We start from the raw sequence: 25562 nt of genomic DNA on the forward strand, positions 1-25562 counted from the left end.
GGTGGACTGGTAAAGTGTTGCAGGTGGCGGGGGACTGAACAGTCCAGCAGGCCTCCAGCCCCAATACAGGGACCAAACTGGGACTCTGGAGACCTCGGCTATCTTGGACACTTGCTATGGCAGGGGAAAAGGGCCCAGGTCAACAGAGAGATGTAAGACTTCCACTGTGGGACGCTCTGTATGACGACTGTTATGTAACATGGACATCCAGAGGCCAAAGGTTGACATGAATCAGACATGTGTCATGTGTCAGCAGTTACCATGGCTACACTGTAAAGCCTCCGTGACGGCTGGAGACAAGAAATAATCTCCACACTGTAAATCAAAGTGACACACCTTTCTACACCACACGGTTTCAAAAGAGCAACCTCTGAGGACGGTTAAATTTACCCTACAAGAACATTCAATCCTTGTTAATAAAGTAGAAGTTCATCCAGGTAAATGTGAAATCTGAACTTCTTATTTCATAGGACAAAGTGAGAGAAACACCTGCTGTTATATCTGCACACAAAGAAACAGAAATGAGTCTGTTCAGCATACATTTATAAGATGCTGTTTCAGTCAGTGAGGACTTTTGTTTAGAAGGGTTATAACATCAGGGATCAGGATCTTCCCAAGTAGAGTCTTTCTAAATCTCAGTGCCCAATACATCTGTCCTCTGCACCCCACTACTCTGAATGTGTATGAATGTGTCAGTTAATATACTAATGGACAGGACAGTATATCAGAAAATCCAAAAATTCACCTCTGTACCTCAGTGTGTGAATGCATATGTGTGATCTGTGGCGTAAAAGCGCTTTGAGTAGCTCAAGTCCATTTGCCAATTACAAATCAATCAGGTGGGTTTCTAGCGACTGCACTGGAAATGTGCAGTTAAGTACCTCAAAGCAGGAGCCTACTTGAGCGCACTTGTGAGAGGATCTGTGAACCTCAGCTTCAAAGATCACAGGTAAACATGTGTTATAAAGGTCACTAATGCACTTCAGACAGGTTCAGATTGAAAGACAAAGCACATGTATGATCTCCTTTGATTTATTGGAAACTCATTCTGACAATAAAATAAGTTGTGGAGTCCAATTGACCATTTTTGGGGGCAGAAATCAAACTAAAGGAACTTGGCGTTGGCACCAGTGTAATATATCAGGATGCATGGATTATTTTATTTTTTTTGGCATAATCAAATAGATAATGGACGATTATAGTCCTGTGAATGTTCTAACTACGGTGTCAGGTCTGTGGCCTAACAGAGACGTCTGATGGGTGTGGTTTGAGTATTGCCCTGTCCCTGCATGTGCAGTGATGTAAGAAAATCAAAGAAGTAGGCTATGCCTTTCAATGTGAAATAAAAACACACATTGAATGTTAGCTTCTGCAAACTCAATCTGGCATCCCTGTATCGGTAGCTTTTTTGTCCTCTGAGTATATTGGCGTGTTTTTTGTCGCCAGTCTGTGACTTATCGCGCAGTCACGCGTCCCTCCCACATAGAGCTGCAGTCTGTGTGCTCTGTCTGTATAAATGGGCAGAGGCGACCTGCTGGATTCAAATTCAACCACAACCACTGCACAGAAACGTTTCTATCTGTCCAGTGGGGTATTTCGGACCACCGCCTCACTCTACGTTTTACTTTCACTTTTGCACTCGACCATTTTGGGACAGGAGAGCGAGTTTCACTCGTTGTGGGACGAACATCAGGTAATATATAACTTCTAAGATCTGTCACTCACAGTCATGCATATCACACAGTCGTGCTTTTTGTTTTTCACACCTGCTTTCGTGTTTAGAGATAGACGTACGCACGCGGAGTTTATTTCCGGGTACTTGAACGCATCTTAACATCTGGTCCCACGAAGTAAATATGAGTAAACGACTGCCCCAGTTCTACTTGTTTAAAGTTTTATAAACATATTGTTTTGTACTTGTTGTAGTGCTAATGTGAAACAGGTCTCCTTTTTTTGTATCGTCCAATAATTAGTTATAACAGGACTGAGGATTAAAAAGAGCTCAGTAGCCATCTCTGGCTCTTTTGCATTCACGTGTGAACTTTACAGTAAACTGTACTGTACCCTTTCTTGTCAGTTGTATATGAGAAGAAAATGTGTTGAAGTTGCAGTCTGCTTGCTGTAAACACACTTCTGTCGACTTACATGTTGTAAACACATTTTAAACACTGTTTGCTATATATAGGATAAGTGTACATCTGCAGTCATGGCCGCCATCAGCAGCTCAAACACCGTGTTCTCCTTGGACCTGCTCCGCACCCTGAGCCAAGCGAACCCCACCGGGAACATCTTCGTCTCTCCGCTCAGCATCAGCTCGGCCCTGGCCATGGTTTACCTGGGAGCAAGAGGAAACACTGCGGCTCAGATGGCACAGGTAAGGAGAAGTCATATATGTCAGTTATAATTTCTAATGAAGGTTTTTAAAATGCTGTCATCCTTTCCATTTCACATTCTGAGTTAGGGAGTTCAGCACTGACTCAAAGGTGTGTCTTGAGGCCGGTGAACTCTACTGACGCCTGTACTTTGACCTCAATAAATACCTCTGAAACAAAGTCATGTATTGTCTGCTATAAAACAGGACATTATTCAAACTGGCTGTTACACACCCAGCTGTAGTTTCTGCTATGTTGGCTTTTGAAAGAGCTGTAAATCCTCAGAGCTTTGCGTTCCTTCCTTTTAACATGATTGATGACTTCTGTGTGTAAAACAGGAGGTTGAACGACTAAATCCATGCAATTTGTGGCCAAAGGTTTGATTACATAATGCCAATGAATTGCATTGTCTATTGTAATGGACAGGCGCGGTGTAGTGGTTTTTCCCTCCTTTCAGTATCCACTGTTTGGCGTCACTGAGGCTTCTATGGTTTCAGCTCAGGACTAAGAGTTTGGGATAACCCAATTTTTTGATGCTGTAATAAAATGTTTTGTACCTGACTGTCACACAGGCGCTCTCATTCAGCGCTGGTGAAGGCGTGCATGCAGACTTTCAGACTCTGAACGCTGACATCAACTCACCGTCTGCATCCTACATCCTGAAGCTGGCTAACCGACTCTATGGAGAACGCACAGCCAACTTCCTCCCGGTGAGTTTTCAACTTGTGATCTTTGACACAATAAACCCAACTTATACCAATGAGATATCTCTGATTGCAAAGTTGTGATTAATATAGACAAAAAAAGTATCACAGTAATGACGAGTTGCGTCAGGAGATCCAAGTTGTTATTCACTGATTATCTTCTGCTTTATAAAGAAATTCCTCGAAGCCACAAAAAAGTTTTACCAGGCAGACCTGAAGTCTGTGGATTTCATCGGAGCTCCAGAGGCCTGCAGGGCGGAGATCAACAGCTGGGTCGAGCAGCAGACAGAAAGTACAAGTTTTAGATCAATTTGTGCAGCAGTCGTTCCACAGTGTCCTCTAAGGATTGTTGTTTCATCTTTGTTTCATCTTTATTTCCTTTCAGATAAGATTAAAGATCTTCTGAAGCCAGGAACAGTCAACCCAATGACTAGACTGGCTCTGGTTAATGCCATTTACTTCAAGGGGAGCTGGAAGAACCCATTCAAAGTGGAAAAAACCATGGAGATGCCCTTTAAAGTCAACAAGGTGAAAAATAAAGCTGAATTTTTTAGATTTTGAGATATAAACTTGAATACAACAACCTACAAACCTTAAAATTGTAAATTCTTCAAAAAATGTTCATACCATGTATTAAAATTATGGTTTATGTTATTTTAAAGGCCACATATTCTCCTCCTTTTTTTTTACCAGTTTCAATAAGTCTCAGAGCTCCTCTTTAACATGTGTGTGAAGTGTGTTGTTGTAAATCCACTCTGATCCTGTATTTGATCATGTCTATAAACTCCTTTATTTCAGCCCTGCTCAGAACAGGCTGTTTCTGTGTCTGTAGCTTTAAATATGTAAATGAGATGTGTTTTGACCACGCCCCCTCTCTGGAAGGGCTCGGCTTTCTCACTCCATGACCTATTGTAGGTATATTTTTTCACCCAAAGCGGTTGCAAGCAAAAAAAGGGGGCACTTTCTAAATTGCACAACACTTTAACAACATATTTGTGTTATATAGACAGTTTCCTGCAGGATTTTATGGGACTTAAAAAATATCCAATTCCCCAATATTAGGTGCCTTAACATATATTTTTTGTTTCCTTGGTATTGAAACAGGTATTCATGTTTTTTGATGTTTAAAATCCTGTACCGTAATAACCGTACCGATGAAGACTTTCTAACTTGATCTTTTGACCTTAATGTCTTTCTTGTGCTTTAGAATGAAAGTAAGCCGGTCCAGATGATGCACCAGGTGAAGACGCTGCCCTTCAACTACATCCCTGAGCTCGGTCTGCAGATCCTGGAGCTGCCATACGAAGACGAGGAGCTCAGCATGTTCATCCTGCTGCCGGAGGAGTCTGCAGACGGCTCTGACCCTCTCTTGAAGGTACTAAATCTAGACATTTTTCTGGTTCAATCTGTTTCCTGTCTTGAAGAGTCCTTGTGGAGGCTTTTAATTATCAAACATCATTTGGTTTAAATTCAATCGATGAGACACCATTGTCTTCAGAAAACAAGCTCTAAAAAGCTTGTAATGACCTTGTAATGACCCAAACACAGTGAGCATCAGACATCACATCCTTTTGATCAGTTTGACATAAACACAGCAGGAACCTAGAAGAGCTTAGGAGCTCATACTTGAATGTAACATCTCACTGACTGACTTTAGATATCTAACTTTGCTGAAACATTAGCGCAGTTAAAGAAAGACGATGATGAAAGAGCAATTTCACCTAAAATGATCGAGCATATTAAAGAAAAACACAAAATGTTGTTTTTTGTTGCAGCTGGAAAAAACGCTAACACAGGCTCAGCTGGACAAATGGACCAACAGGGAAAACATGGACTTCAACACTGAAGTCGTCATTCACCTGCCCAAGTTCAAGCTGGAGGAAGACTACGAGCTGAACGAGCCGCTCGCCAAACTGGGCATGGCAGACGTGTTCTCCGCAGCAAAGGCAGATCTGTCCGGCATGAACGGCGAAGGAGGACTCTTCCTGTCTACGGTGGCACACAAAGCCTTCATTGATGTGAACGAGGAGGGGACGGAGGCGGCCGCAGCCACTGCAGGCATCGCAATGTTCTGTATGCTTATGCCACAGGAACACTTCACAGCGGACCACCCGTTCCTCTTCTTCATCAGGCACAATAAGACCAAGTCCATCCTCTTCCTCGGCAAGTTCTCGTCTCCTCAGTAGACCGAACCAGTAGAGAAAGATGGACTGATCCAATAAAATATAATTCAAAATCTTTGACGTGACAGCTTTCTTTTTATTTTATGTTGACATTTTTTAATTAAAGAAATGTAGAGCTTATATTTTTGCACTTTAATCATAGAGTTAGCTTTTCAAACAACTAATAAACAAGCTCCTAAATGACTCCTGAAGAGTAGACTCTATTTTTAGTTGAAAGAAGCAGGCCCGCCAAAAGAAATGGCTGGGCACCTGACAGGCAGCGAGAACAGGCCCTCTGCAGACAACATTTAATCATATCAGTGCATTTGTATTGGACATCCTGGCTACCATTTGCATCCTCTATCATTGTTGCTTGGGAGTTAAAGGCCTTCTTTCTTTTTTGCCATTCTTATTTTGAGCTGGTCCTGGTAATGGGTATGTAAGTCTGTGTGTACTTTTTTTGTGTGTGTCAAAAAATGGTGAGTATTTAGGTGTAAAACAAAATAGTGTTATGCTTAAATTTAGGATGGATTATGTTTTTGTCAACTGTCATAGGCTGACCTTGGAAAGAAGAGTGTGGTGAAGTTTCGTGACTGAAGAAACCAGGACAATTCTTTGGAAAAACAATTTCCTGTCCCGGTTTTTGGAATCCCTTTTGCATTGCTTATAAACGAAGTTCAATTTCCTGCAGTTGTCTTGTACTGGCAGCTAAAGTCTTAGACACATAGCCAATGTCAAACCTTGGTTTACAGAAAGGTATTTCTGAATTTGATATAAGATACATTTTTCATTGGATAAGCTGGTGATTTATGTGCAGTGGATTGAAAGCGCTGTATTCTATTATTTTTTTGACAACAGAATAAACCCAAACTGTGATGGGTTGAAATGATATTTCAAAGTTATGATTACATAACAAAAAGAAACAAAAAAAGTGAACAACAACTTGTTTGTTTTAATGTTTTGATAATCTTGTGGTTACCTATGAAATCTGCAAATGTCTTCTGAAAAGGGTAAACACAAAAATCCCACATACTTTTCCCTCTCTCCACTAACAAAAATGCATTATAAATTCAAACATAGGCTATATGTTAATATACGCAATATTTTTTTTGCAGGGAGATACTTATATAAGTTACATTTAAAATCGCAGAGGGAAGAAGAGAAGAAGTGATGTAGTAGGCTATTGGATATGAGCAATGTTGTGGGCTTTTGACCGAATCAGCACAGGAAACTGTGTTTTACACATTTAAACAAAGTTGTTGTTTTTTTTTTTTTGTTTTTTTTACATTCCTACCAGTTACAGATGTAGCCATGAATTGTTACATGAATTGGAAAAAAAAAAAGATTGATGTAAACAGTGTAGCAAGAGAAGTCAATGACTGCCACCAAATCGCAAAAAATAAAAGTACGATATCGAATCCAAATATTTCGTTGAAACCAGTTACTTTGTAAAACTTTACATCTTAATGCTTATTCGTGTTTTTAAAACTTTAACAGTAATTGTCAAACTTCATTATGTGTCTTTGGAGCAATGAACGACCATATAATTTGTTCATAAAAGATTATTTTGAAGTGTATAACCGGAAGGAGATTGTTACGTTCCATCTTGACTCCGGTCTTTCTTCAGCTAACGGTCGAGGGATACTCACTTTGCATATCGGTGTAGCACAAAGTTACTGTTGAATTACGACACTAGCGCGCTATAAAGAAAGAAAATACTCTTCATATTGCTAATTTGCTGTAATAGTTACACGGTTATGTTTTAGTTTATTGGACTGCGTAAATTAGGAATGTTGCGCTTCTTACAGGCTAGTTAACTAACATTAACTTCCGGGGCTGGATTCCATGGTAACAAAAACTCCCGTGACACCTTTAATGAAAGGACGCAGATAACAACGAAAAAGGTTTGCATCGGGATACTGTTAGTATAAAGGTGAGCTTGTAGAACAAGATACTTTAATTTTTAAAGCGTGGTTTTGAGACTTTGACTCTGTATAGTTGGCTGATAGTGCTTTTTTTGCTTCTTTAAATGTCATGAGCAATAACACCATATACACCTGTGATACAGGTATGTTGTGTGACGTGGCATTTACCTGAACCTTTAGTTCTGTAAACACCTGAATTCATCTGCACACACCCACCTGTAGCCAGTTGCATAATAACTTCACATGTATGTGCTTAAATCCTTCATGTTAACATCATGTGCTGCTGGTTTTAATACCTATACACCTCACTGGATCATGTGTGTTTTGCTTCCCTGCAGATGGACGGTCAGGAGGAACACACTGGTCCACTGAGGGTTCTGGTTACAGGAGGGTCCGGCTTGGTGGGCAGAGCCATACAGCATGTGGTTCGAGAGGAGGGGGGAGCCAAGGAGGGGGAAGAATGGATCTTCCTCTCCTCAAAAGATGCCAACCTCATGTGAGTACTCCTGGCATGCATGCATCTTTTCTCTTCTATCTGTCCACATATGTTCAGTTTATTTTGAATTCATTTCACTGTCGAGATTTTGTTTTTCCTGCAAAAGCCTCCGCACGTGATCTCATTCTTGTCACGGCGACCTCCTCTCTGCAGGAACGTGGATGAAACACGAGCTGCGTTTGAAAAACATCGGCCGACCCACGTCATTCACCTGGCTGCTATGGTTGGAGGGCTTTTCAAGAACATGAAATACAACCTTGACTTTTGGGTAGGCGGATGTTACACCTTCGTTATCACTGCTGATTTGTTTGAAAAAGATTAATCTGCGTATGTAAATTTGTATTTTTATCTTCCATGAAGTTTCTCATGCATGTTTTTTGTCCCTTCCAGAGAAACAACATCTACATCAACGATAACGTGCTGCAGGCGGCACATGAAGTTGGAGCGGTGAAGGTCGTTTCCTGTCTCTCCACCTGCATCTTTCCCGATAAGACCACCTACCCGATAGATGAGTCCATGGTAAACAAGTTTGTGGTCTGTTGGTTTGCACGTAGCAGTTTGTAGACAGTGGCTGACTTTCCTCCTTTCTCAAGATTCACAACGGTCCGCCTCATGATTCTAACTTTGGATATGCCTATGCAAAGAGAATGATTGACGTTGCTAACAGGTGAGAAGTCTTCTCTTGTAACGTGTTTGTTGAACTGACACGATGCCATGAGTAATGATTGTGTGTTGAACTGTGTTGGGTTTTGCAGGGCTTATTTCCAGCAGCACGGGCGCTGCTACACGGCTGTGATTCCCACAAATGTGTTTGGACCTCACGACAACTTCAGCATTGAGGACGGCCACGTGCTGCCAGGCCTCATACACAAAGCTTACATCGCCCAAAGTAAGTCTCATTATCTGACAAAATGTCTTTTTTTTTTTTTGAAGAAAGATTGAGTTGTGTCGTTACCATTGAAGGACATAAAAGTAAAAACGGTATCTTATTTGGATATTCATGAGTGGAATCTAACACGTGTTCTTTCAGTCATGTTTAGCCTGGTGTGTTTTGCACCTTTTCATAATTGTAACAGTCCAGATAAAGGTGGGAACAAAGCTTTGGGCTTGCAGCTGTCGCCCTTTAAACACGTCGGGTGATCTAACACCCAGCTGTGCCTGACCAATCAGAGACATTCACTCCCTTTTACCTTTGGAAAGTACAACCCCCACTCGCATGGTCTTATTTAGGGTTTAATATTGTAGCCCAGGTCTAAATTAAGAGCCTGGTTCCTGTAGCTGAAATGCACATATAGTTTCTCAAAAGGCTCCGGGGGAAAGTTCCTGTGGTCGAACTCAACGTGCATTTAGTTCCTCAAAAAAAGAAAAGGGCACTTTCACTGTTCTCATATTCTTGTTCTTTAACCTTCTACTTCGGTAGTCCTCAGAGGGATATGACGGGTTTTCCTCCCACATTTATTCACCTTTAACAGCCTGTCTACCTTTGGTTCAAGTTCAAAAAGATTGTAACAATGTTTTGTGTCCATGTTCTGTATAAATCCGTATTAATCCTGTGTTTTATGTGTGCTGGTAGAAGAGGGGAAGCCCCTGGTGGTCTGGGGCTCGGGCACTCCCAGAAGACAGTTCATTTACTCTCTGGACCTGGCCCGTCTCTTCCTGTGGGTCCTGAGAGATTATCCAGAAGTGGACCCAGTCATTCTCTCCGGTGAGTCCTCAAACACAGCATGTTTTTTTTTTTAAAATTTTAAGTAAAAGAAGCTGAATCAAATTAAAACATGATGCCACTGTCACGTCTGCTGGTCTGCAGTTGGAGAGGAAGATGAAGTCTCAATAAAGGAAGCGGCAGAAGCTGTGGTTGAAGCTCTGGACTTCAGAGGAGAAGTGGTTGTATCCTTTTAAATGAGACGTATTCAGAACTTCAATCAGACAAACTGACTGAGACACTGTCTGGAAAGAGGACACATCGGACATGTGGCTGCAGGAGCTCTTTTCCATGCCATCATTATTACAGTATTTATAAAACATTTCTCATCATCTTGAGAGTGCCACTTAGCTTCCTTGACTGTCGTTTGTTCAGTTTGATACGAGTAAAGCGGACGGCCAGTTCAAGAAGACGGCGAGCAATGCAAAGCTGTGCCGCTACCTGCCAGACTTCACCTTCACACCCTTCAATCAAGGTGGGATCAGACGGGTTATTCTGACGTCAGCAGTGCGTGTATTTAAAAAAACGTGTGATGATAATTGAGTGTTTTCATTACATCTCATTCCAGCTTTAAAGGAGACCTGTGATTGGTTTGTCGCAAACTATGACTCAGCGAGGAAGTGAAGCGCCTGACAATCGAGCTCGGCTGGAAGTCTGTCGAGGAGAGAAGAGAAACATTCGTCTGCACGGGCTCCATGACTGTTACTGAATGAAGTCAGACTGCTCTGTGTGATCCCTCAGACATCTCACTCTGAAGTCAGAACACTAACTGTACTTTTTGTTTTAGAAGAAGTGTTTTAATGAGTTATGTCATTCTGGGCTTTGTATTTTTCTACCTGCGTGGAGAACTTTCCACTCTGAGTAGTGAGACAAGTTTCCAGTTTTAATCGAATGCTCTACTTTAAATGAAGTGCTGGCACTAGAAGAGTTCGTCTGCTCCGGTTGTTTTACATTTCATTTCTAAAGATCCTTTTATGTTGGAATAATTTGGGAAGGTTTGACTTTATTTAAAGAAAAGAAAGATTTATGGTACGTTTGGTTAACTGGTGGCGTGGATGTTGTTTTTAAACTCAATATATTGCCACCAATTAAATACATATTTTATACAAGTGATGTGTGTTGGATTTACTCGTGAACTGTACACAGTGTTAGAGGTGAAGTCTTTATGTTCTGGGGGGATTTTGCAGGTTTTTTCTGCTTTAATTGAAGAGATCAGAAATCGGGCTGAGAGAGAGAGAGAGTGGGGAATGACGTGAAGGAGAGAAGCCACAGGGCCGATTCTCGCCGCCCGCCTGGAGGACTACTCTCTGCCTCTGGGTTTCAGTATTTCATGGTAAATGAACTTCAGCTTGTGTAGCATTTTCAGTCTTTGCAAAGTGCTCTTACTCTAGAGGTCACACCTGCACACCCATTAGAAGGAAAGACAAAATATAACCCTTACGTACTGGCCGCAGAATAATAGTATTCTTCTTTAGCCCCCAGCGGAAACAGCTTTACCAAAAATCAGTGCAGACATGTCGCTTTCTTCTAAGCTCCAGAATGTACCAGTATGCACAGAACAATCTTCACTCTTACACATGAAATGAAGTTTTTGCCATCATCAAACAGCAATTTAAAAAAGCACAGGGTAGTTTTTCATACAGCGTTGTTGAATCCAGATTCTTCAGGGCTCCTGTAGAGGAGGAAGAGTTCGGTCAGCTCCTCTCCTTACAGTAGAAGAAACACCAGCCTGAATTTAATGTCTTTATTTCTTTGTCTGTTCTTGTGAAGCACTGAGTGACGTTTGCTTCATGGAAGGTGCTGCCTTTAAAAAAAACTAATAACTTTCAATTCATTTGTAGTTCCATTTTTTGTATTACTGGTACCTCCCTGCTGTTAAAGTGTAGAGAGAGTGAAGCCTGCTGCACACAGGATGACGAGGTCATATCTATGGTCTCGGAGGACTCTGGTATGTTTGGTCTTAACAGTGCTTCATAAAAATAAGGTTACTCACTAAAAAGACTCGTCACCTGCCATGAAAACAGTTAACAACAGCTCCCCCAAAGAGCTCTGTATTTAAAGAGACAGCTGCAAAGCTTGTAAAGAGGTTTCCCCTGACCTGCTGACCAGCACAAAACAAATCACATTTAAATCTTCCTCTGGTATCTCTGCCATGTTAGAGTCATTTCCTCTTCTGAATGATGCATGAAATACTCAACCCTTCAAACGAAAATGTAACCTTGTAAAAATATCAACACAATGATTGTACGCAGCTTTTTTAAAATCATAAAGAAATAATTTATTAACTTAAAAAATACGTGGTTAAAAACAAGTATATGCAAATATTTCAAATGTAGTGCTTAAGAGCAACTTCATGTTAAAAGGAAACACGCACAGGTAGCAAATAAAAACCCCTCTCCCAAATAATAGCACAAATCTGTGAGGACATCAGGACTGAACATACGAGGTGAGCCCCCCCTCGTGGACTCTGCAGAACTCCAGTCCTGGCACGGCTCTCTTCTTGCACGCTTTTCCTGTTTTGGTGATGCCGTTGCACAGCTGACGGCCCGACAGCGAGCTGCTCCAGGAAAGAGAGAGAGAAACTAAACTTTAACGACAACGAACTGCCTCTAATTGTTTCGTGTTCGAAATGTGATCAAGGTGTCAAAGCCGGACCTGTTGCTGACCATCGACGGAGCTGGACTCGCACTCCGAGAGTCGTTCCCAAAATCCCGCGAGTCGTTCCCTGCGTCAAAACCGTCAAAGTTCCTCAGGGGGATACTGTCGACCAGAGCCTAGAAAAACAAACCCACTAATTAAATTAGTCTTTTTAAAAACCCTCTCATCTTTCGTCCCCGGTTTGATTTTTTCTGCTCACCCCTGAAAGAAGCAGCTGTGGGCCGAGTCTGGGAGTCGAGTGATTGGGTGTGCCAATAATCGGCGTGAATCTGGAGCCTGGCGCTGGCTTCCTGTGAGGAGGGGACACCGCTGATATGCCGAGGGCGCCTGGACACAAAAAAAACACGAGTGAGAGACCGAGTCCACTATGGCATCCAAATATATTTGAGGGAATCATTTGTAAATAAACTGTTATAAAATTCAAAGTTTGGACTTCATACCTGATATGAAGCTGTCCTGATTCATTAAGTCGTCTTGTTCCATGAAGCCATCTTTCACGTCTCTGGAGGAGATAACAGGACTGTTGTAAGGCAACGATCAAATACAGGATCGGGGGGGGGGGGGGGGATCTAGAACTAGAAACTTCACATGTTTTGGTGACCCCTGAGACTTTTTTTTAAACTGGTTGGAAAGGAGGAGAATATGTGACCTTTAAATGCCCAGGTTCTACAGTAATGAAAGTAAGGCTCACTTCTCTGGTGTGGAGGACGGTGGAAATGAGATCAGCTGCTTCTGTGGTTTCACCATGTCGCAGGGTGCGAGAGGAAGAGGAGCGGCCGGCCTTCCTTCGGACTGGAAACAGGCGAACAACCGCTTCACAAACCAGTGACCTAAACGCAAGAAGAAGAAGAAAGAAAAAGAAAAAAAAAGTCCTGACAAATCCAGAAAAAACAAACATGCGAGGCAACATTTGTGCACTTTTTTGAGTTTGTACCCAGAGAGAGCGTGAGCAGCAGCAGGCTGAGGCCGGTCAGATCCAACGCCGGCTGCTGGTTGACCTCGGCCACGGCGTTCAAAGGGACGATGAGCAGCAGCACGGCTCGGGAGAAAGCAGGACAACGCAGGAATGTCAGGAGGACGGCGCACAGTACAAAGTATCCGGTGTGTGCCACACACGTCCACATGGCTGTCAGGCTCAAACCTGGGAAACCAAGAAGAACAAGAACAGCTCTTCATCAGGACGTCTCACCCCGAGGCTGCAGAAGAAGATCTGATCATCCAAATATTTCACTGTGGGGTTCGTCACCACAACATATTCTGTCCGTCTGTTTGTCGTTTACCGCTAAAGATCATTTAATGAAAATTGCGTTTTAAAGGACTGCTTTGTTGGAAAGGTCGGTTCCTGCATGAACAGAATGAAAAATCGTGCTGGGATAATCCTCTACACAGTTTGAGTAAATGACTGGACATCTCTCGTTTCTTCACTGCAGACTCTCACCTGCCCAGCCGAGGTAACCCTGGATCATGTGGAGCCTCTCCTCGATGCGGCTCTGCATGTTGTCCAGGTAGTGCAGCAGGAATCCCAGTGTGCTGTTCATGCGCTCCAGTTTGTTCATCAGGTCTGTGTAGTACTGGGAGGTCTGGTCCTGGTACTGCAGGAACTCTGACATGCTGTGATCTGATTGGACATGGATACACAGGAATGAAGAAAACCAAAGAAAGAACAGCAGTCGTTTTAAAACCCTGCCGTTCATTTTCGATAAAGCTCGGTTTGAGTGGAGCACCTATTTTCTGGTAGATGTCTTGAGCTTGGTGTCGGACGTCTGTGAGGTCTTTGACGATGGCGTTGTGGTTGTCCTGCACCTCTGAGCCCTGGATCTGCAAATGCTCGCTCACATTTTCTACAGAGGGCGACAGGATGAAGGGGATCATTTCAAACGCTACGATATTCAGTTAGTTTTAAATCTTGAATTCCAGCAGATTGCAAAGGTCTCTTGGAAGGATCAAAATTAAGGAACTGAATTCTGTTTTATTCGAGACACAGGACGGTGAATACGACCACGTGACGCTCTCACCCATTTTCTCCGTGATGCCGTGAATGAGCCGGGCCACCAGTTCTTGTCCCGAGGCGATGAGAGCTTTCTCCTGACCCAGACGCTCCAGGTTGTTCCTCAGTGAGCTCTCCATCTGCTCCTGACCCTCGTGCAGTTTCCCCTGTTGTTCCCGCAGGGCGCCGTGACCGTCCAGCAGCTTGTTCAGGGAGGCCGCGGTCAGCTCCTTCAGCTGCAGCTGGCCCTCCTGTTAGAAACCACGCCACGTTATCAAAAGCGTCTCATGCTTAACGGCACACTTTGAGAGGAAGGTGAAACTCCACCTTCAGGTCCTTCATTGCGTCCAGTTGGTTGGTGGCGGTGGAGATGAGGGCGTTGACAGTGTGCTCCGCTCTGCGTCTGAAGAGCTGCTGTCGAGTAGCGTAGCACACCGAGCGCGCTCTGTTGCTCACTATGTGGTAGGCGTTCCATGTGTCTGAATCCATGTCTGCTGTGCACTCTTTTAAAGTCTGGAACATCACAAGGACAACTTTAAATATATATATATATATATATATATATAGGACTTCCTTTACAAAACAAATGTTTACCATTTCGTCTGTACACGGGTAGGTTTGGCGTCCCTCACTCTCTGCCTGGCAGTTGAATAGCACAACACCGAGTTTTGCAAGCTGCTCCTCTGAGAGACCGTCACAGCTCGCCTTCAGTCGGGCAACAACCTGCACAAGAAAAAAAAAAAGTACAGAGCTTTATTCACATGATAAATTCAAGTCAGTACTGGTGAACCTGCTAAGACGTCTGCAATGATTAAGAGGAAGTGTCCGTCAAAGAAAAGCCTTTACAATGTTAGTACTCTTCTTTTTATTTGTAGGCCCAAGACATCTCACCAAAATGAAAAGACTTTCAGCTTTGACAAAAAAACCTTTCCATTAGTGAAAAGGAAATGAAATCTTCACGTCAGGATAAGAAGCTGAATTTCACCCTGTAATGGCAGCTGTCTAACGGGCTGATCTCCATGTGTTTTGCCTCAGCCAAAAACTTCTCGTCTGCAGTGCCCAACTCGAACTGAGCATCTTTTGCAAGCAGCGCCGGAGCGACTGGAGGAGGAGATGCTGCTGCTGCTTTTGAAGGAGCCTCCGTCTGCCTCATCCATTCAAACAGACCGCTGACAGCCGGACACTGACAGAGCAGCAAGCTGACCAGCAGGAAGCACAGCTGACGGATCAGGAGATGACCCATAACTGTAAAAAATAATAACAGAAGAAATCAGAATCTTTTTTTACACATCAAAAACAGCAAAATACATTCAATATTTCCCTCCACTATTCAGACATTTTGCTGCTTAGAGACTAAAGTTACACGTCAGTTTCACCGTTTAGAGATGAAGTCAGTCTTAAATACTAAAAGTGGTTAAGAGACAAGTGTTGGACGTTTGAAAAAAGTCTCATCTCCACCTGGTCCTGGATCTGGGCTTGGACACGTACTATGAGGTCCTTAGAGATGGACCTACATAGTATGTGTCCTGCTTTAAATACTTTCCCCCAAAAACAATTTTTTTCCTGATGTTTACCAACAACATCAAAACAGTCACTCTATATAATTATCCCACGCAACAAATGACCTGACGTGTAAAGGGTGCATCTGCTACATACACCACTAGATGGCGACAAAAACAACAACAAAGGCACAGAGTGATCGGTTTGATTGATTAATTGAAAATGTACACACACTATTCTAATCTGGATGTTTCTTACACACGTGCATTTCTGGCGCCTTGTACGTGCAGCGTTTGTGTAACTAAAAGCAACTAATCACAACTTCATTCACTCATGTTAGTTTGTTTTTTTGGGGGGAGGGAGAGGAGCACATTGAGGCTTGCCCAGGCATGTCTGCTCTGCTGCACCAGCGCTCCTACTCACAGTATATATACACTGTATATACTGAAGCATCTTTTAAATAAAAATACACAGAATTACTTCATGCATGTTTTACAGGGATTAAAGAGGAAACATTGTCTAATTGATGTCACTGGAAGTAAAAGCATAAAAGTATCATGCATGCTTCTTGTAAACTTGCAGAAGAAAAAAAACAGCCAGGAGAGAGAGTGCATCACATTCAGAAAACATTGTAAGCAAGCAATCCTCTGAATGATGCACACGCATGTATAACTCTCACCAGCTCACCTACCTGTTCTGGTGATTCCGCAGGAAGCTCCTCGCAGCTCGGCCTCACAGCTGATTTGAATGACAGCTAAATCCCGTGCGTCACCACGTCTCCGCCCTGAACGACGAGGACGCAGCCAATCGGAACACTCGCATTTTTTTTATTTTTTTTTAACATCCACGTACCATGAAGATGTGCTTGTTTTATATACCACTGGTCTGGTAGAACAAAGGGGGCGGGGACACACGTGTGTGTGTGTGCGTGCGTGCTGCTGACTGCACCGCCCGGCCGGAACGAAGCGAACAGCGGATACGAGAAACAACAACACAGCCGCCGGTTCCTTCTCTGGACCCTCTGCTGGACTCTCCGGGTGATCCCGAACTCACAGACAGACTGAATCAAAACTTCACATTGAGCTGTCGGACTGCATCAGATAATCTGGAGGAGCACCAGGTGAATACACGTCCTGCAATCAAGCAGCCTTGTCCGGTTTGGGTTTTTTTTTAACTCCGTGTTATTTTATGGTTGTCCAGTCAGCAACCACACTTGCACGTGCGTTCTGTTTCTAATCTCATCCGTGGTGGATTATGTTCCGGCTGTGTCTAGCTGGATTCAGCAGCAGCAGCAGGGTAACAAATCCGGCTGTTTTTAAAGTTGGACGCTTCTGTGATTTTGTGCGTGCGCGTTTTTTCCATTAGTTACGGCCCAGGTTTGTGCAAACATGCTAGCATCGAATTAGCATCCTAGCCGTGTGTGTGTGCGCACAGTCGGACTCGCTGCTGTCACGAGCGTGTGTGAGGTGAGGCTGCGTTGCCATAGCAATGGAAGACCCCGGCATCAAGAAGCAGAACTGGGACGTGAAGGAGACGGAGCTGTTCCTGGAGATCCTCAAAGAGCTCGACATGGAGAAGTGTCTGGACGGCAGGAAGGTGAGGAACGCGAAGATCTTCAAAGTGGCGCACAGGAGGATGACGGCGGCCGGGTACCAGAGGTCCGTGGACCAGCTCAAGTTCCGATGGAAACTCCTCAAGAGCGCGTACTACAAGCGCAAGAGAGAGCCCAACTCCTCCGCGCCGACCAAGATCCAAGGCTGGTGGAGGTATGAGAAGACGATGGTAGATATCATGGAGTCCAGGCACCCCCTGGTCCAAGCCGGACTGCACTCGGACAGGAACGATGAAGGGACCGAGGAGTCGGATGGAGACGCGTCGATGCTGCACTGGCCGCAGCCCTGCGCGGATAACGCGAACCAGAGCCTGAATCTGGATTTAATTGTAGGGGTAACACCGTGGGTGCCATGTCATTTGTACGGAAGACGATTTGGGCCAGACATGAGACATGCATGATGACAGGAGGGAGACTTTATTTTTCGTACCGCACCTCGAGAAAAATGTCGAAATGTTGAGAATAAAGTTTTGCGAAAAGTCTCGAAGTGCTGCGAAAAACAGTCATATCAAGGACGAAATAGAAAGTCGAGAAAAAGGTCAACATGTCGATAGATAGATAGATAGATCATTTATTGATACCGAGGGAAATTCAAGGCATCCAGTAGAAGCATACAAGACATGCAGGACGCAAGACATTAGTTACAATACACAACCCATATGTGGTAAATTCAAGAAAAAAAAGTTGAACTGAAAAAAGAAATTTTGAGAAAAAAAGTCCAAAATTTGGCAACAGTGAAAATGTTGAAATTAAAATCTAAATGTCGAAATGGAAATCAATATTTTTAGAAAAAAGTCAAAAAGTTAAGAAAGGACAACGTTTTGAAATGAAAGTTGAGATTGACGTTGAAAATAAAATTGATATGTTGGCAAAAAAAATTGTGAATAAGACATTTTTAAGAAAGTCCAAATGTTGCGTTAAAAGGCGACTAAACAGAAAGTTTCAAAGTGGTGGGGAAAAAAGTCAAAATGTCAAGGACGAAATTGACAAGTCGAGAAAAAGGTCAACATAAGATTTATGTGGATATGTGTAAATTCAAATTGATATATCAAGAAAAAAAAGACGAACTGAAAAAAGAAAAAAAAGTCCAAAATTTGAGAGGAGTGAAAATATCGAAATTAAAATCCGAAAGTCGAAATTCAAATCAATATTTAAAAAAAATAAATAAAAAAATTGAGAAAAGACAGCATTGTGAAATGAAAGTTAACAGTTTGAGAAATAAGTTGAGGTGTCGAAGATAAAATTGATATTTTGGCAAAAAATTTTGCAAAATTAAAAAAAAAAGTCAAAATGCAAAAAAAAAAAAAAAAAGGAATTACAATTTGAGACACTGACTTCTTTCTCAATTTTGTATTTAAATTGTATTCTCCAGATTTTTCCTCAACAGTTGAACTTCTTTCTCTACATTATCCTTGAAGTTGAATAATAATCGTGAAGTGTTACTCGTGCCTGGCTCTGATCCTCTTCCTGAAGTCTGTCTTCAGATCATAACTGTGGTTTGCATTTCCTTCGTGTGTTTCCAGATTCATCCAAACTGTGCGTGAACATTTCTGCAGGTTCAAACTTGCAAAAATCAAAAAATCCCAGATACAGCAGTCCTTCACTTCATCCTACATTCAGGATGTTTTAATGCTTAGATTTTAAAAGAGAGGTTGGTTCAGCGTCACGGTCGTTTTGAAGGCTTATAGATTTATTTTAAAAAAAATGTGAGTACAGGGTCATGGTATTAAATATCCTCAAGGTCATGAGAGAGTGGAATTTATTGCTGGGCAGTCGAGTAAAGCTGCATTAGTTTGACCTTATCGACCTTATGTGCTGGGTCCGAATTACTACGATACAAAAGCCGAAGTATTTTAATCCCTTCGCATCCAGAGGTTTCTGTCTTGTTCCCACTCTCCCCTGATTGGTCGATTTATTACATAAATTACGATGATTGCTTTTTTCACGTCGAAAGAAGCACTTTGAGGCGAATTTTTGTTACAGAAAAAGGTCAAACAATGAGTCGTCATTGTTTATCGTACATCCGTGTGGAGCATAAATCTGATCACCCCCAGCTTTAGCAGCCACCTCCCTGCTGAAGCATAATCAGGTTACACGCTCGCCGGCTAAATCAGATTAGGTTTCCTGTGCTGCAGAAACCCGCTCTTTCAGCCCTGTAAAGTCTTTGAGGCTTAAGTTTGAAACGCCGTAGACGGGGACGCGAGGCTGTGGCAGCAGCGACGTATGAAGGAGGAGGACGAGGGAGAAATCTGATTACTCAGCAACTTTTCTGCTTTAACCTGGTTTCTCCCAGTAATCCGGTCTGTTGCTTACATGTGAAACTAGTCGAAAGTCACAATGCATCTCTTTGTCCCCAAAATCTCACATTTCACTGGCAGTGATAAAACTCACGTCCCACAGTGAAGACCGTTCATATCTTCTGCAGCGCCGTCAACGTTCAGACGCAGGATTAGGCGTAGTAAATTCTTGTTTTCAGTCTTTTCCATTTAACACATTTTCCACAAATCGAACCATCGGCAGCAATAAAGAAGTAAACAAGTCTCCTCTTTTTTAGCCTTAGCTGTTTGTTTTTGAAATCAGAAGTTATTCTTCACATTCATTTGGCTGTTTTTTTAACTTTAGCTCTATTCAACACAAAGTAGCATTTTCAGTTTGTACATGTTTCTGCTTTCCTGGAGACAAAAGAGACGAGAGATGTTTTCCCTCCTGAAATTATCTGAATCATTTCAGACGGATTGCCTCCGGACGTACTGGAGATCGTGATCACATGCACAGAGATCGTAGAAATCCCGTGCAGACAGTTGACTGCACCGACTGTAAACGTCACTCCCCTCTCCGGTTGGCTGGAGGTGAATTCTCCGGAGAACTTCCTGCTGTGTTCTCACATCAAGTCACTGGGACGTGCAGCAGGAAAAATACTAGGGAAACTCCGAGTGAAAAATTCAGCTGTTTGCGTTCACAGATGCAAGAGTTTTCTGCAAGTGTGAAAGCCCTCTGAGAGCGTGCACGCTGTTAGAAAACTGCTCGCGCGAACCAACCCTCCCGTCTGAGAGATTCTTAAAGGCCGTCTTTTCCTGTAAAACTTTACAGATGATCGAAACATGTTCTAAATAATCGTCTTTTTTTAATTAACGCAGCTGTGTTCACGTCTTTTTAAAAAAAATTTATAACACACTGGTGATGTTCATGTGGTCACCGTGGAAACGGGTCATGAACAGTTTTGTGTCGTCCTGTGATTTTTAAGGTGGTGGTTAAACTTTAATAACTGTGTGCTGCTGTCGATGTTTAACTCTCACGTCTCCTCCTCCCCCCCCCCCCCCCCAGATCAAAATGGACCCTGAGATGGACACGCAGCTGAAGATCGGCTTCATCGGTGCGGGGAACATGGCGTTCGGCATCGCTAAGGGCGTCTTGTCTGGTGAGCCAGTGAAGAGTCTCTGGAACAGCGGGAGAGCTTGGAGGTGTTCATTAACAGCTTGCTGTGTTCCCTAACAGGAAATGTTCTCCCTTTAAACATCAGAGTGAGCGCTCCCTCCGTCAGGAACCTCGGACGCTTTCAGGTATTTACTTCTTTTTATGTCTTTGTTTTAAAGATCTGACAGTGGATAGATTCCCAGATCAGAGAGAGAGAGAGAGAGGAGTGACATGCACACACTTAGCATGAGGCTACTGCGAACCTCTTCTGTTGTCATTTAGACAGACTGGGTTGCAGGACACTTTAAAGTTCTGCTAGGAACATAGTTACTGTTTATAAGATCTTATGAAGGCATGTTTAACCTCTAACCCTGCACTGTGCTGCACGTCTCCTTCGTAGTCTGAGTAGAGAGAGCCGTTTGCATGTCTCTCTCTCTCTCTCTCTCTCTCTCTCTCTCTCTAAGTGTGGGTTAGCTTCTTACTGCTGCTGGCTCCCCAAATCAAATGTCCTGTAGTTTAAAATCTTCAGCTGGTCGACTGTCTCTTTAAGAGTTTGAACAATGATAGGAAGAACAATAACTCAAATGAAACGTTTGATACTCTGAGAAATATGGAACAATAATAATTGTAGGTATTGAAAGCATGTGAAGCTGGATACATCAACGATTGTAAGTGAACTTATTACACCATGGTCTGTGTGAATACTCGATTCTGATTGGCTGAAAGGTGTCACGAGGGCGTGCGTTAACTTCTGATATGTGGACACAGCCTGTTCACTGTTCCGAATGAATGCGCTGCAGACTGTATCTAAGACGAGTTACCATAGCAACAGAGACGCCGACAAATCCTCCGAGTGTTATTCAATGACAACAGAATCACAAACCTACAACAGCGAGTGATTTCGTTGGAGCGTTTTGGTGAATACGACGATGATCAGCACTGATTTGTTGCAGTGACGAAGACCAAATATAAACGCATGTTGCCAATATGTCTGCTCATAAAAAATGTCCTCCAGCCCTCAGTGATGTTTTACACAACCAACAAATGTTAATCCATACGTAGTGGATTAAAGATGAGACAGAGAAATAGAGAAGCAGTAAATCCTCTCAATGGAGCAGCATGGACCAGTAGAGTTTGTGCTCAGGGAATAAGGACTTTTATTTTTCCTCAATAGTTCCTGTTTTTTTTTTTATTTGACGAGGTGAGCACGCTGATCGTCTTACACGTGCGAGTGTGTTGTGGGAGCGTTTCAACGTGCAGGTCGGTCAGTAATCTCCCTCTCGATTGTTTTCCAGGAGCTGGGGATCCCAGTCACTCACTCCAACGTGGAGGTGGTCTGCGGCTCAGACGTGGTTTTTGTCGCCGTCAAACCTCACCTGGTTCCCCGAGTTCTCAGCGAGGTCTCGCAATACGTCACGGACCGTCACATCGTCGTGTCTGTCGCTGCAGGAGTGACTCTGGCCACCCTGGAGGAGGTGACGAACCGGCCTGCAGGCTGCTGTGACCGTCTGAGTAAACAGGAGCTCCACAGTGACACAGTCTCCTTTTTGTTTTTGCAGCTCCTGCCAGACAACGCCGTCGCCATCAGACTGATGCCAAACCTCCCGTGCGTGCTTCAGGAGGGGGCTCTGCTGTTTGCCCGCGGGACCCGTGCGAAGGACGAGGACGCGGCTCTGCTGCGCACCTTGCTGCACCGCTGTGGTCTGGTGGAGGAAGGACCCGAGGCCTGGATCGACATCCACACTGGACTGAGCGGGAGCGGAGTCGCTTTTGTAAGGGTTTCAGGATCGTTTAATACGTTAAGAGGGAAGATTTTGTAACTGCTGGCGGACTAATGGGACTTTATCAAAACAAAGGAATTAATGTTGATTGCTAATGAGATTCGGATAAGTAATTAATTTAAGGACAATGCCCCTAATTACCCTGGTCAGTTACAAACAAGCCCAATGCTGTTTCCAGACGGCTGTGTGTGAAAGCACATCAAGATGACACAACAAATAAAACATGCACAAGGCTTCAACAGGTTTTTGATTTTTTTAAATATTACCTTCACTTTCTGACCGCAAACACAACATGATCGCCTGCTGTCAGGAAGTGGACGGCCCGATGAAAACACAGAAAAACAAAGTATCATGTGCCGCTTCTCGCAGGTCTGTCGTGCACATTTTCTTTTATTTTTTTTTCCATTTTGCTGGAATGAAATGATTGGACAGTTTTCCCTACCTGTCTCTTCACGCACACATTCACATCCTCTGCATGTGCAGAGTCAGAAGCTAAAGCTAGCGACAAGAAGTCACTCGTCTTGCAAACTTCCCCAAAATCCACCTTTAATCCTCTCTTCTGCTGGGCTCAGGGTAATCAGCTTTTTTAATCAAAGCTAATCCAATCCTACTCAGAAGTTTTTACACAGCACACACTGAAGGTTTAATCACGATGAAAACAAACTGGGATTAACTGATCTAATCTGATTTCAGAATCCTTTTAATTCTTTTGAACAACCCCATTTTCGAGATTAGATCCAATCCTGCTGCGATAATCTGATCAGATTACTTTTTTAAATAAAAGGGCCCTTGTGATTGTCACTCATGCCATCTCTCTCTCTCTCTCTCTCTCTCTCTTTCTCTGTCTCTCTCTCTCTCTCTCTCCTTCTCTCTCTCCCTGCAGGTCTATCTGTTTGCTGAGGCGCTGGCTGAAGGAGCTGTTAAAATGGGCATGCCGGGTGTTCTTGCTCACAGAATCGCATCTCAGACTATTTTGGTCAGTTCTCACTTCACCCTGCTGAGGTTTTATTGTCTGCGCTCTTACATCTGTCTGTGTCAGCTCCATATATGAACCAAACATCAGGTTTAACCGACCTTTAAAACGACGGAGACGGGAACACTACTCTCCAAATATAACGTCAACAATTTACTGAGAATTATTTAATGAACAACTTTTTCTAATTCATTGCCTTCTTTAAATGACATATTCTATTTATTTTCTCATCCATGCTGGTAACTTCAGGAGCCGACTTCATGTAGTTGATATGAATGAGGCTGTGATAGAGCTCTCATAGTTTGTGTGATCGCCTCTCTCTGTGTCAGAAACTCCCACAGTCCTCCTCCCTGCACTTCACTCTCTTAAAGTTAAATAAGTTTACATCTTTACCAGGATTAGAGATGGACAGATTAAATCGGGGTAAATCGATCGCTCACATCGGGACTCTGAAAAATGAATCTCAATAACGAGGTGAGTGGAGCGACACTCCATCGTCTGTTAAATCGGAGGTGTGGAAACATTTTGGCTTTAAGACAGAAAATAAAAGAGGTGAGAAGATAACAGACGAGACAAAAACCTGCGTGCAGATAATCACAAGAAGACACAAAAAACACGACCAACATGATGCAGCGTTTAATGGACAGCACGATGAGAAGCTCCGATCAATCACTCCTCTGTCTACAGCCTCTTTCTGTAAAACAAATCCTGAGAGAATCATATCAGAATGCAGGATGCTGTAGAAGTTATTAAAGCCAGGATCTTAAAAGATCTTAAAAGAATTACTGACACAACACTTGAGTGTGTCTAACTGGCCTGAGCAGGAAAGCGGGACGTGCAGGCTCGCACTCTGTCGATCCTGCGTCCGGGCCAGTTTTAAAGTCGAGCCACGTGTGAACCCTCCTGTGAGTATTTAGTTCATGTGCCGGTCTTTTCCAGGGTGCAGGGAGAGTGCTACGGGAATCGGGGAAGCATCCTGCTCAGCTCCGCTCTGAGGTCTGCACCCCGGGGGGAACAACCATCTACGGGCTTCACACGCTGGAGCAGGGCGGACTGAGGGCGACCACCATGAGCGCCGTGGAGTCTGCCACCGAGAGAGCCAGGGAGTTCGGCCGGAAGTCAGGCTGCAAAAAATGACCTTTATCGCTCAATGGACTCAAAAGAAACCTTTCAACGAACTCAACTCTGGATTCAATCAGCGTGGAACACAAAGACAAAAAAAAGAGGAGCCGTTTCCCCCTCAGACAAGTTCAGTTCATTCTTCTTTTTCATACTTTAGCCCTCATAGATTACTCGTGAGCAAACAAGAACATGTTGGCTTAAACTTCTCTTTCACACAGACAGGTTGAGTGTTAGATGATGACCTTTAATTTATTTGAATAAATGGCTACTTTTCTGTTCAAGTGTTCATACACAAACATGTCTCCCACGTGTCATGTACACATAGTTATGGATATCTTCATTACAATATAAAGCACACAGTATATGTGTCATGTTTAGTGAAGGCCATGTTAGCCTGTGCCTTCGAATACAGTGGAAACATGGACGCACGAGACTCATGAAACCTTTGGACAAAGAATCAGTCAGACCAAAAAGCAACTTTGAAAACCTCTAATTGGATTGAATGCCTTAGTAGACTGGATTGGTTGAATATTTTCATGTCATGGTGAGGGGGAATGAAAGCGGGGCGGTTGTGCAGCCGCTCTCAAAGATTTTATCATCTGGACTTTGACTGAATCCTCAATGCCAAGTGTGTAGACTGAGTTTTCATAAAGTCTTAAATGATCCATCTTTCTTTGTGAATCGCCTTCCTTTTTGTTGGAGTGAAGTCGAGTTTTGAGATTTTACATTTAGACGTCAACTACAGTCGATGCAGCGATTTCAAGTACAAGCAAGAAAAAATACATGTTTTCCAAGCAGAGAAAGGAAATCTCTTTGATGGATTTGCAAAAGTTCTGTTATGGATTTTAATCGTCAAGCAAAGAGACAAACCTGTTCTGGTTCAAGCTTCTCCATCCTGAGTATTTGTTGCTTTTTTTTTTGACTTTTGGTTACAAAAAAACCCCATAAAGAAACGTAACAACTAAATGTTAAAATTATTATCAGATCATCTAACAATGAAACACAGGATCGTCACACAACTAGAAAGTAACAGTGCGTGTGTGTGCGTCACCGCTTCACCCTCTGGAGCCTGATGGTGCTGGTTGTAATTCATATAGCGCCCTCTGCTGGTGGCAGCCAGAAAGACAGCTGCTAGTTTAATTCAAGGATACTCA

At 43.2% G+C, this 25562-nt stretch overlaps 4 protein-coding genes across 4 annotated transcripts; 3 read left to right on the forward strand and 1 right to left on the reverse strand.

Annotated features, from left to right (window-relative positions):
• Positions 1-1448: 1448 nt before the first annotated feature.
• Positions 1449-5316, forward strand: LOC306828652 (leukocyte elastase inhibitor-like). The gene is made up of 7 exons (XM_079351190.1): positions 1449-1693; positions 2186-2374; positions 2945-3082; positions 3251-3368; positions 3462-3604; positions 4284-4451; positions 4852-5316. Exons 1-7 carry the CDS (start codon positions 1517-1519, stop codon positions 5260-5262), a joined length of 1344 nt encoding a protein of 447 aa, XP_079207316.1. The 5' UTR covers positions 1449-1516; the 3' UTR covers positions 5263-5316.
• Positions 5317-6817: 1501 nt separating this feature from the next.
• LOC306828659 (GDP-L-fucose synthase-like) lies at positions 6818-10472 on the forward strand. Its single transcript, XM_079351199.1, has 10 exons — positions 6818-7171; positions 7502-7659; positions 7813-7927; positions 8050-8178; positions 8253-8326; positions 8415-8548; positions 9233-9364; positions 9467-9546; positions 9737-9836; positions 9930-10472. The coding sequence occupies exons 2-10, from the start codon at positions 7502-7504 to the stop codon at positions 9983-9985; spliced, it is 978 nt and encodes a 325-aa protein (XP_079207325.1). The 5' UTR covers positions 6818-7171; the 3' UTR covers positions 9986-10472.
• Positions 10473-11637: 1165 nt separating this feature from the next.
• On the reverse strand, positions 11638-15274 carry bmb (brambleberry). The gene is made up of 12 exons (XM_079350716.1): positions 14992-15274; positions 14601-14729; positions 14334-14519; positions 14035-14257; positions 13744-13860; positions 13458-13637; positions 12954-13160; positions 12711-12849; positions 12460-12521; positions 12219-12346; positions 12017-12135; positions 11638-11918 (listed from the first exon to the last, which is right to left on the reverse strand). The coding sequence occupies exons 1-12, from the start codon at positions 15247-15249 to the stop codon at positions 11789-11791; spliced, it is 1878 nt and encodes a 625-aa protein (XP_079206842.1). The 5' UTR covers positions 15250-15274; the 3' UTR covers positions 11638-11788.
• A 1534-nt stretch (positions 15275-16808) lies between these two features.
• Positions 16809-25077, forward strand: pycr3 (pyrroline-5-carboxylate reductase 3). Its single transcript, XM_079349609.1, has 8 exons — positions 16809-17447; positions 20443-20536; positions 20614-20678; positions 21828-22007; positions 22092-22304; positions 23197-23289; positions 24226-24581; positions 24627-25077. The coding sequence occupies exons 1-7, from the start codon at positions 16995-16997 to the stop codon at positions 24421-24423; spliced, it is 1296 nt and encodes a 431-aa protein (XP_079205735.1). The 5' UTR covers positions 16809-16994; the 3' UTR covers positions 24424-24581; positions 24627-25077.
• The last annotated feature ends 485 nt before the right edge of the window (positions 25078-25562 follow it).

Source organism: Symphodus melops (genome assembly GCF_947650265.1).
Source record: "Symphodus melops genome assembly, chromosome: 8".
Taxonomy (NCBI): Eukaryota; Metazoa; Chordata; class Actinopteri; order Labriformes; family Labridae; genus Symphodus; species Symphodus melops.

Bases quoted from the DNA above. Each gene is read 5' to 3' on its own strand.
- LOC306828652 (XM_079351190.1), top strand. From the start codon at position 1,517: ATGGGCAGAGGCGACCTGCTGGATTCAAATTCAACCACAACCACTGCA. The intron at 3,605-4,283 runs GTGAAAAATAAA...CTTGTGCTTTAG, and splicing joins TGCCCTTTAAAGTCAACAAG to AATGAAAGTAAGCCGGTCCA. The intron at 4,452-4,851 runs GTACTAAATCTA...TTTTTGTTGCAG, and splicing joins GCTCTGACCCTCTCTTGAAG to CTGGAAAAAACGCTAACACA.
- LOC306828659 (XM_079351199.1), top strand. From the start codon at position 7,502: ATGGACGGTCAGGAGGAACACACTGGTCCACTGAGGGTTCTGGTTACA. The intron at 8,549-9,232 runs GTAAGTCTCATT...GTGTGCTGGTAG, and splicing joins CAAAGCTTACATCGCCCAAA to AAGAGGGGAAGCCCCTGGTG. The intron at 9,547-9,736 runs GTATCCTTTTAA...TCGTTTGTTCAG, and splicing joins ACTTCAGAGGAGAAGTGGTT to TTTGATACGAGTAAAGCGGA.
- bmb (XM_079350716.1), bottom strand. From the start codon at position 15,249: ATGGGTCATCTCCTGATCCGTCAGCTGTGCTTCCTGCTGGTCAGCTTG. The intron at 13,638-13,743 runs GTGCTCCACTCA...ATGTCCAATCAG, and splicing joins AGACATCTACCAGAAAATAG to ATCACAGCATGTCAGAGTTC. The intron at 12,850-12,953 runs GTACAAACTCAA...TCTTGCGTTTAG, and splicing joins GCTGCTCACGCTCTCTCTGG to GTCACTGGTTTGTGAAGCGG.
- pycr3 (XM_079349609.1), top strand. From the start codon at position 16,995: ATGGAAGACCCCGGCATCAAGAAGCAGAACTGGGACGTGAAGGAGACG. The intron at 20,537-20,613 runs GTGAGCCAGTGA...GTTCCCTAACAG, and splicing joins CGCTAAGGGCGTCTTGTCTG to GAAATGTTCTCCCTTTAAAC. The intron at 22,305-23,196 runs GTAAGGGTTTCA...CTCTCCCTGCAG, and splicing joins GCGGGAGCGGAGTCGCTTTT to GTCTATCTGTTTGCTGAGGC.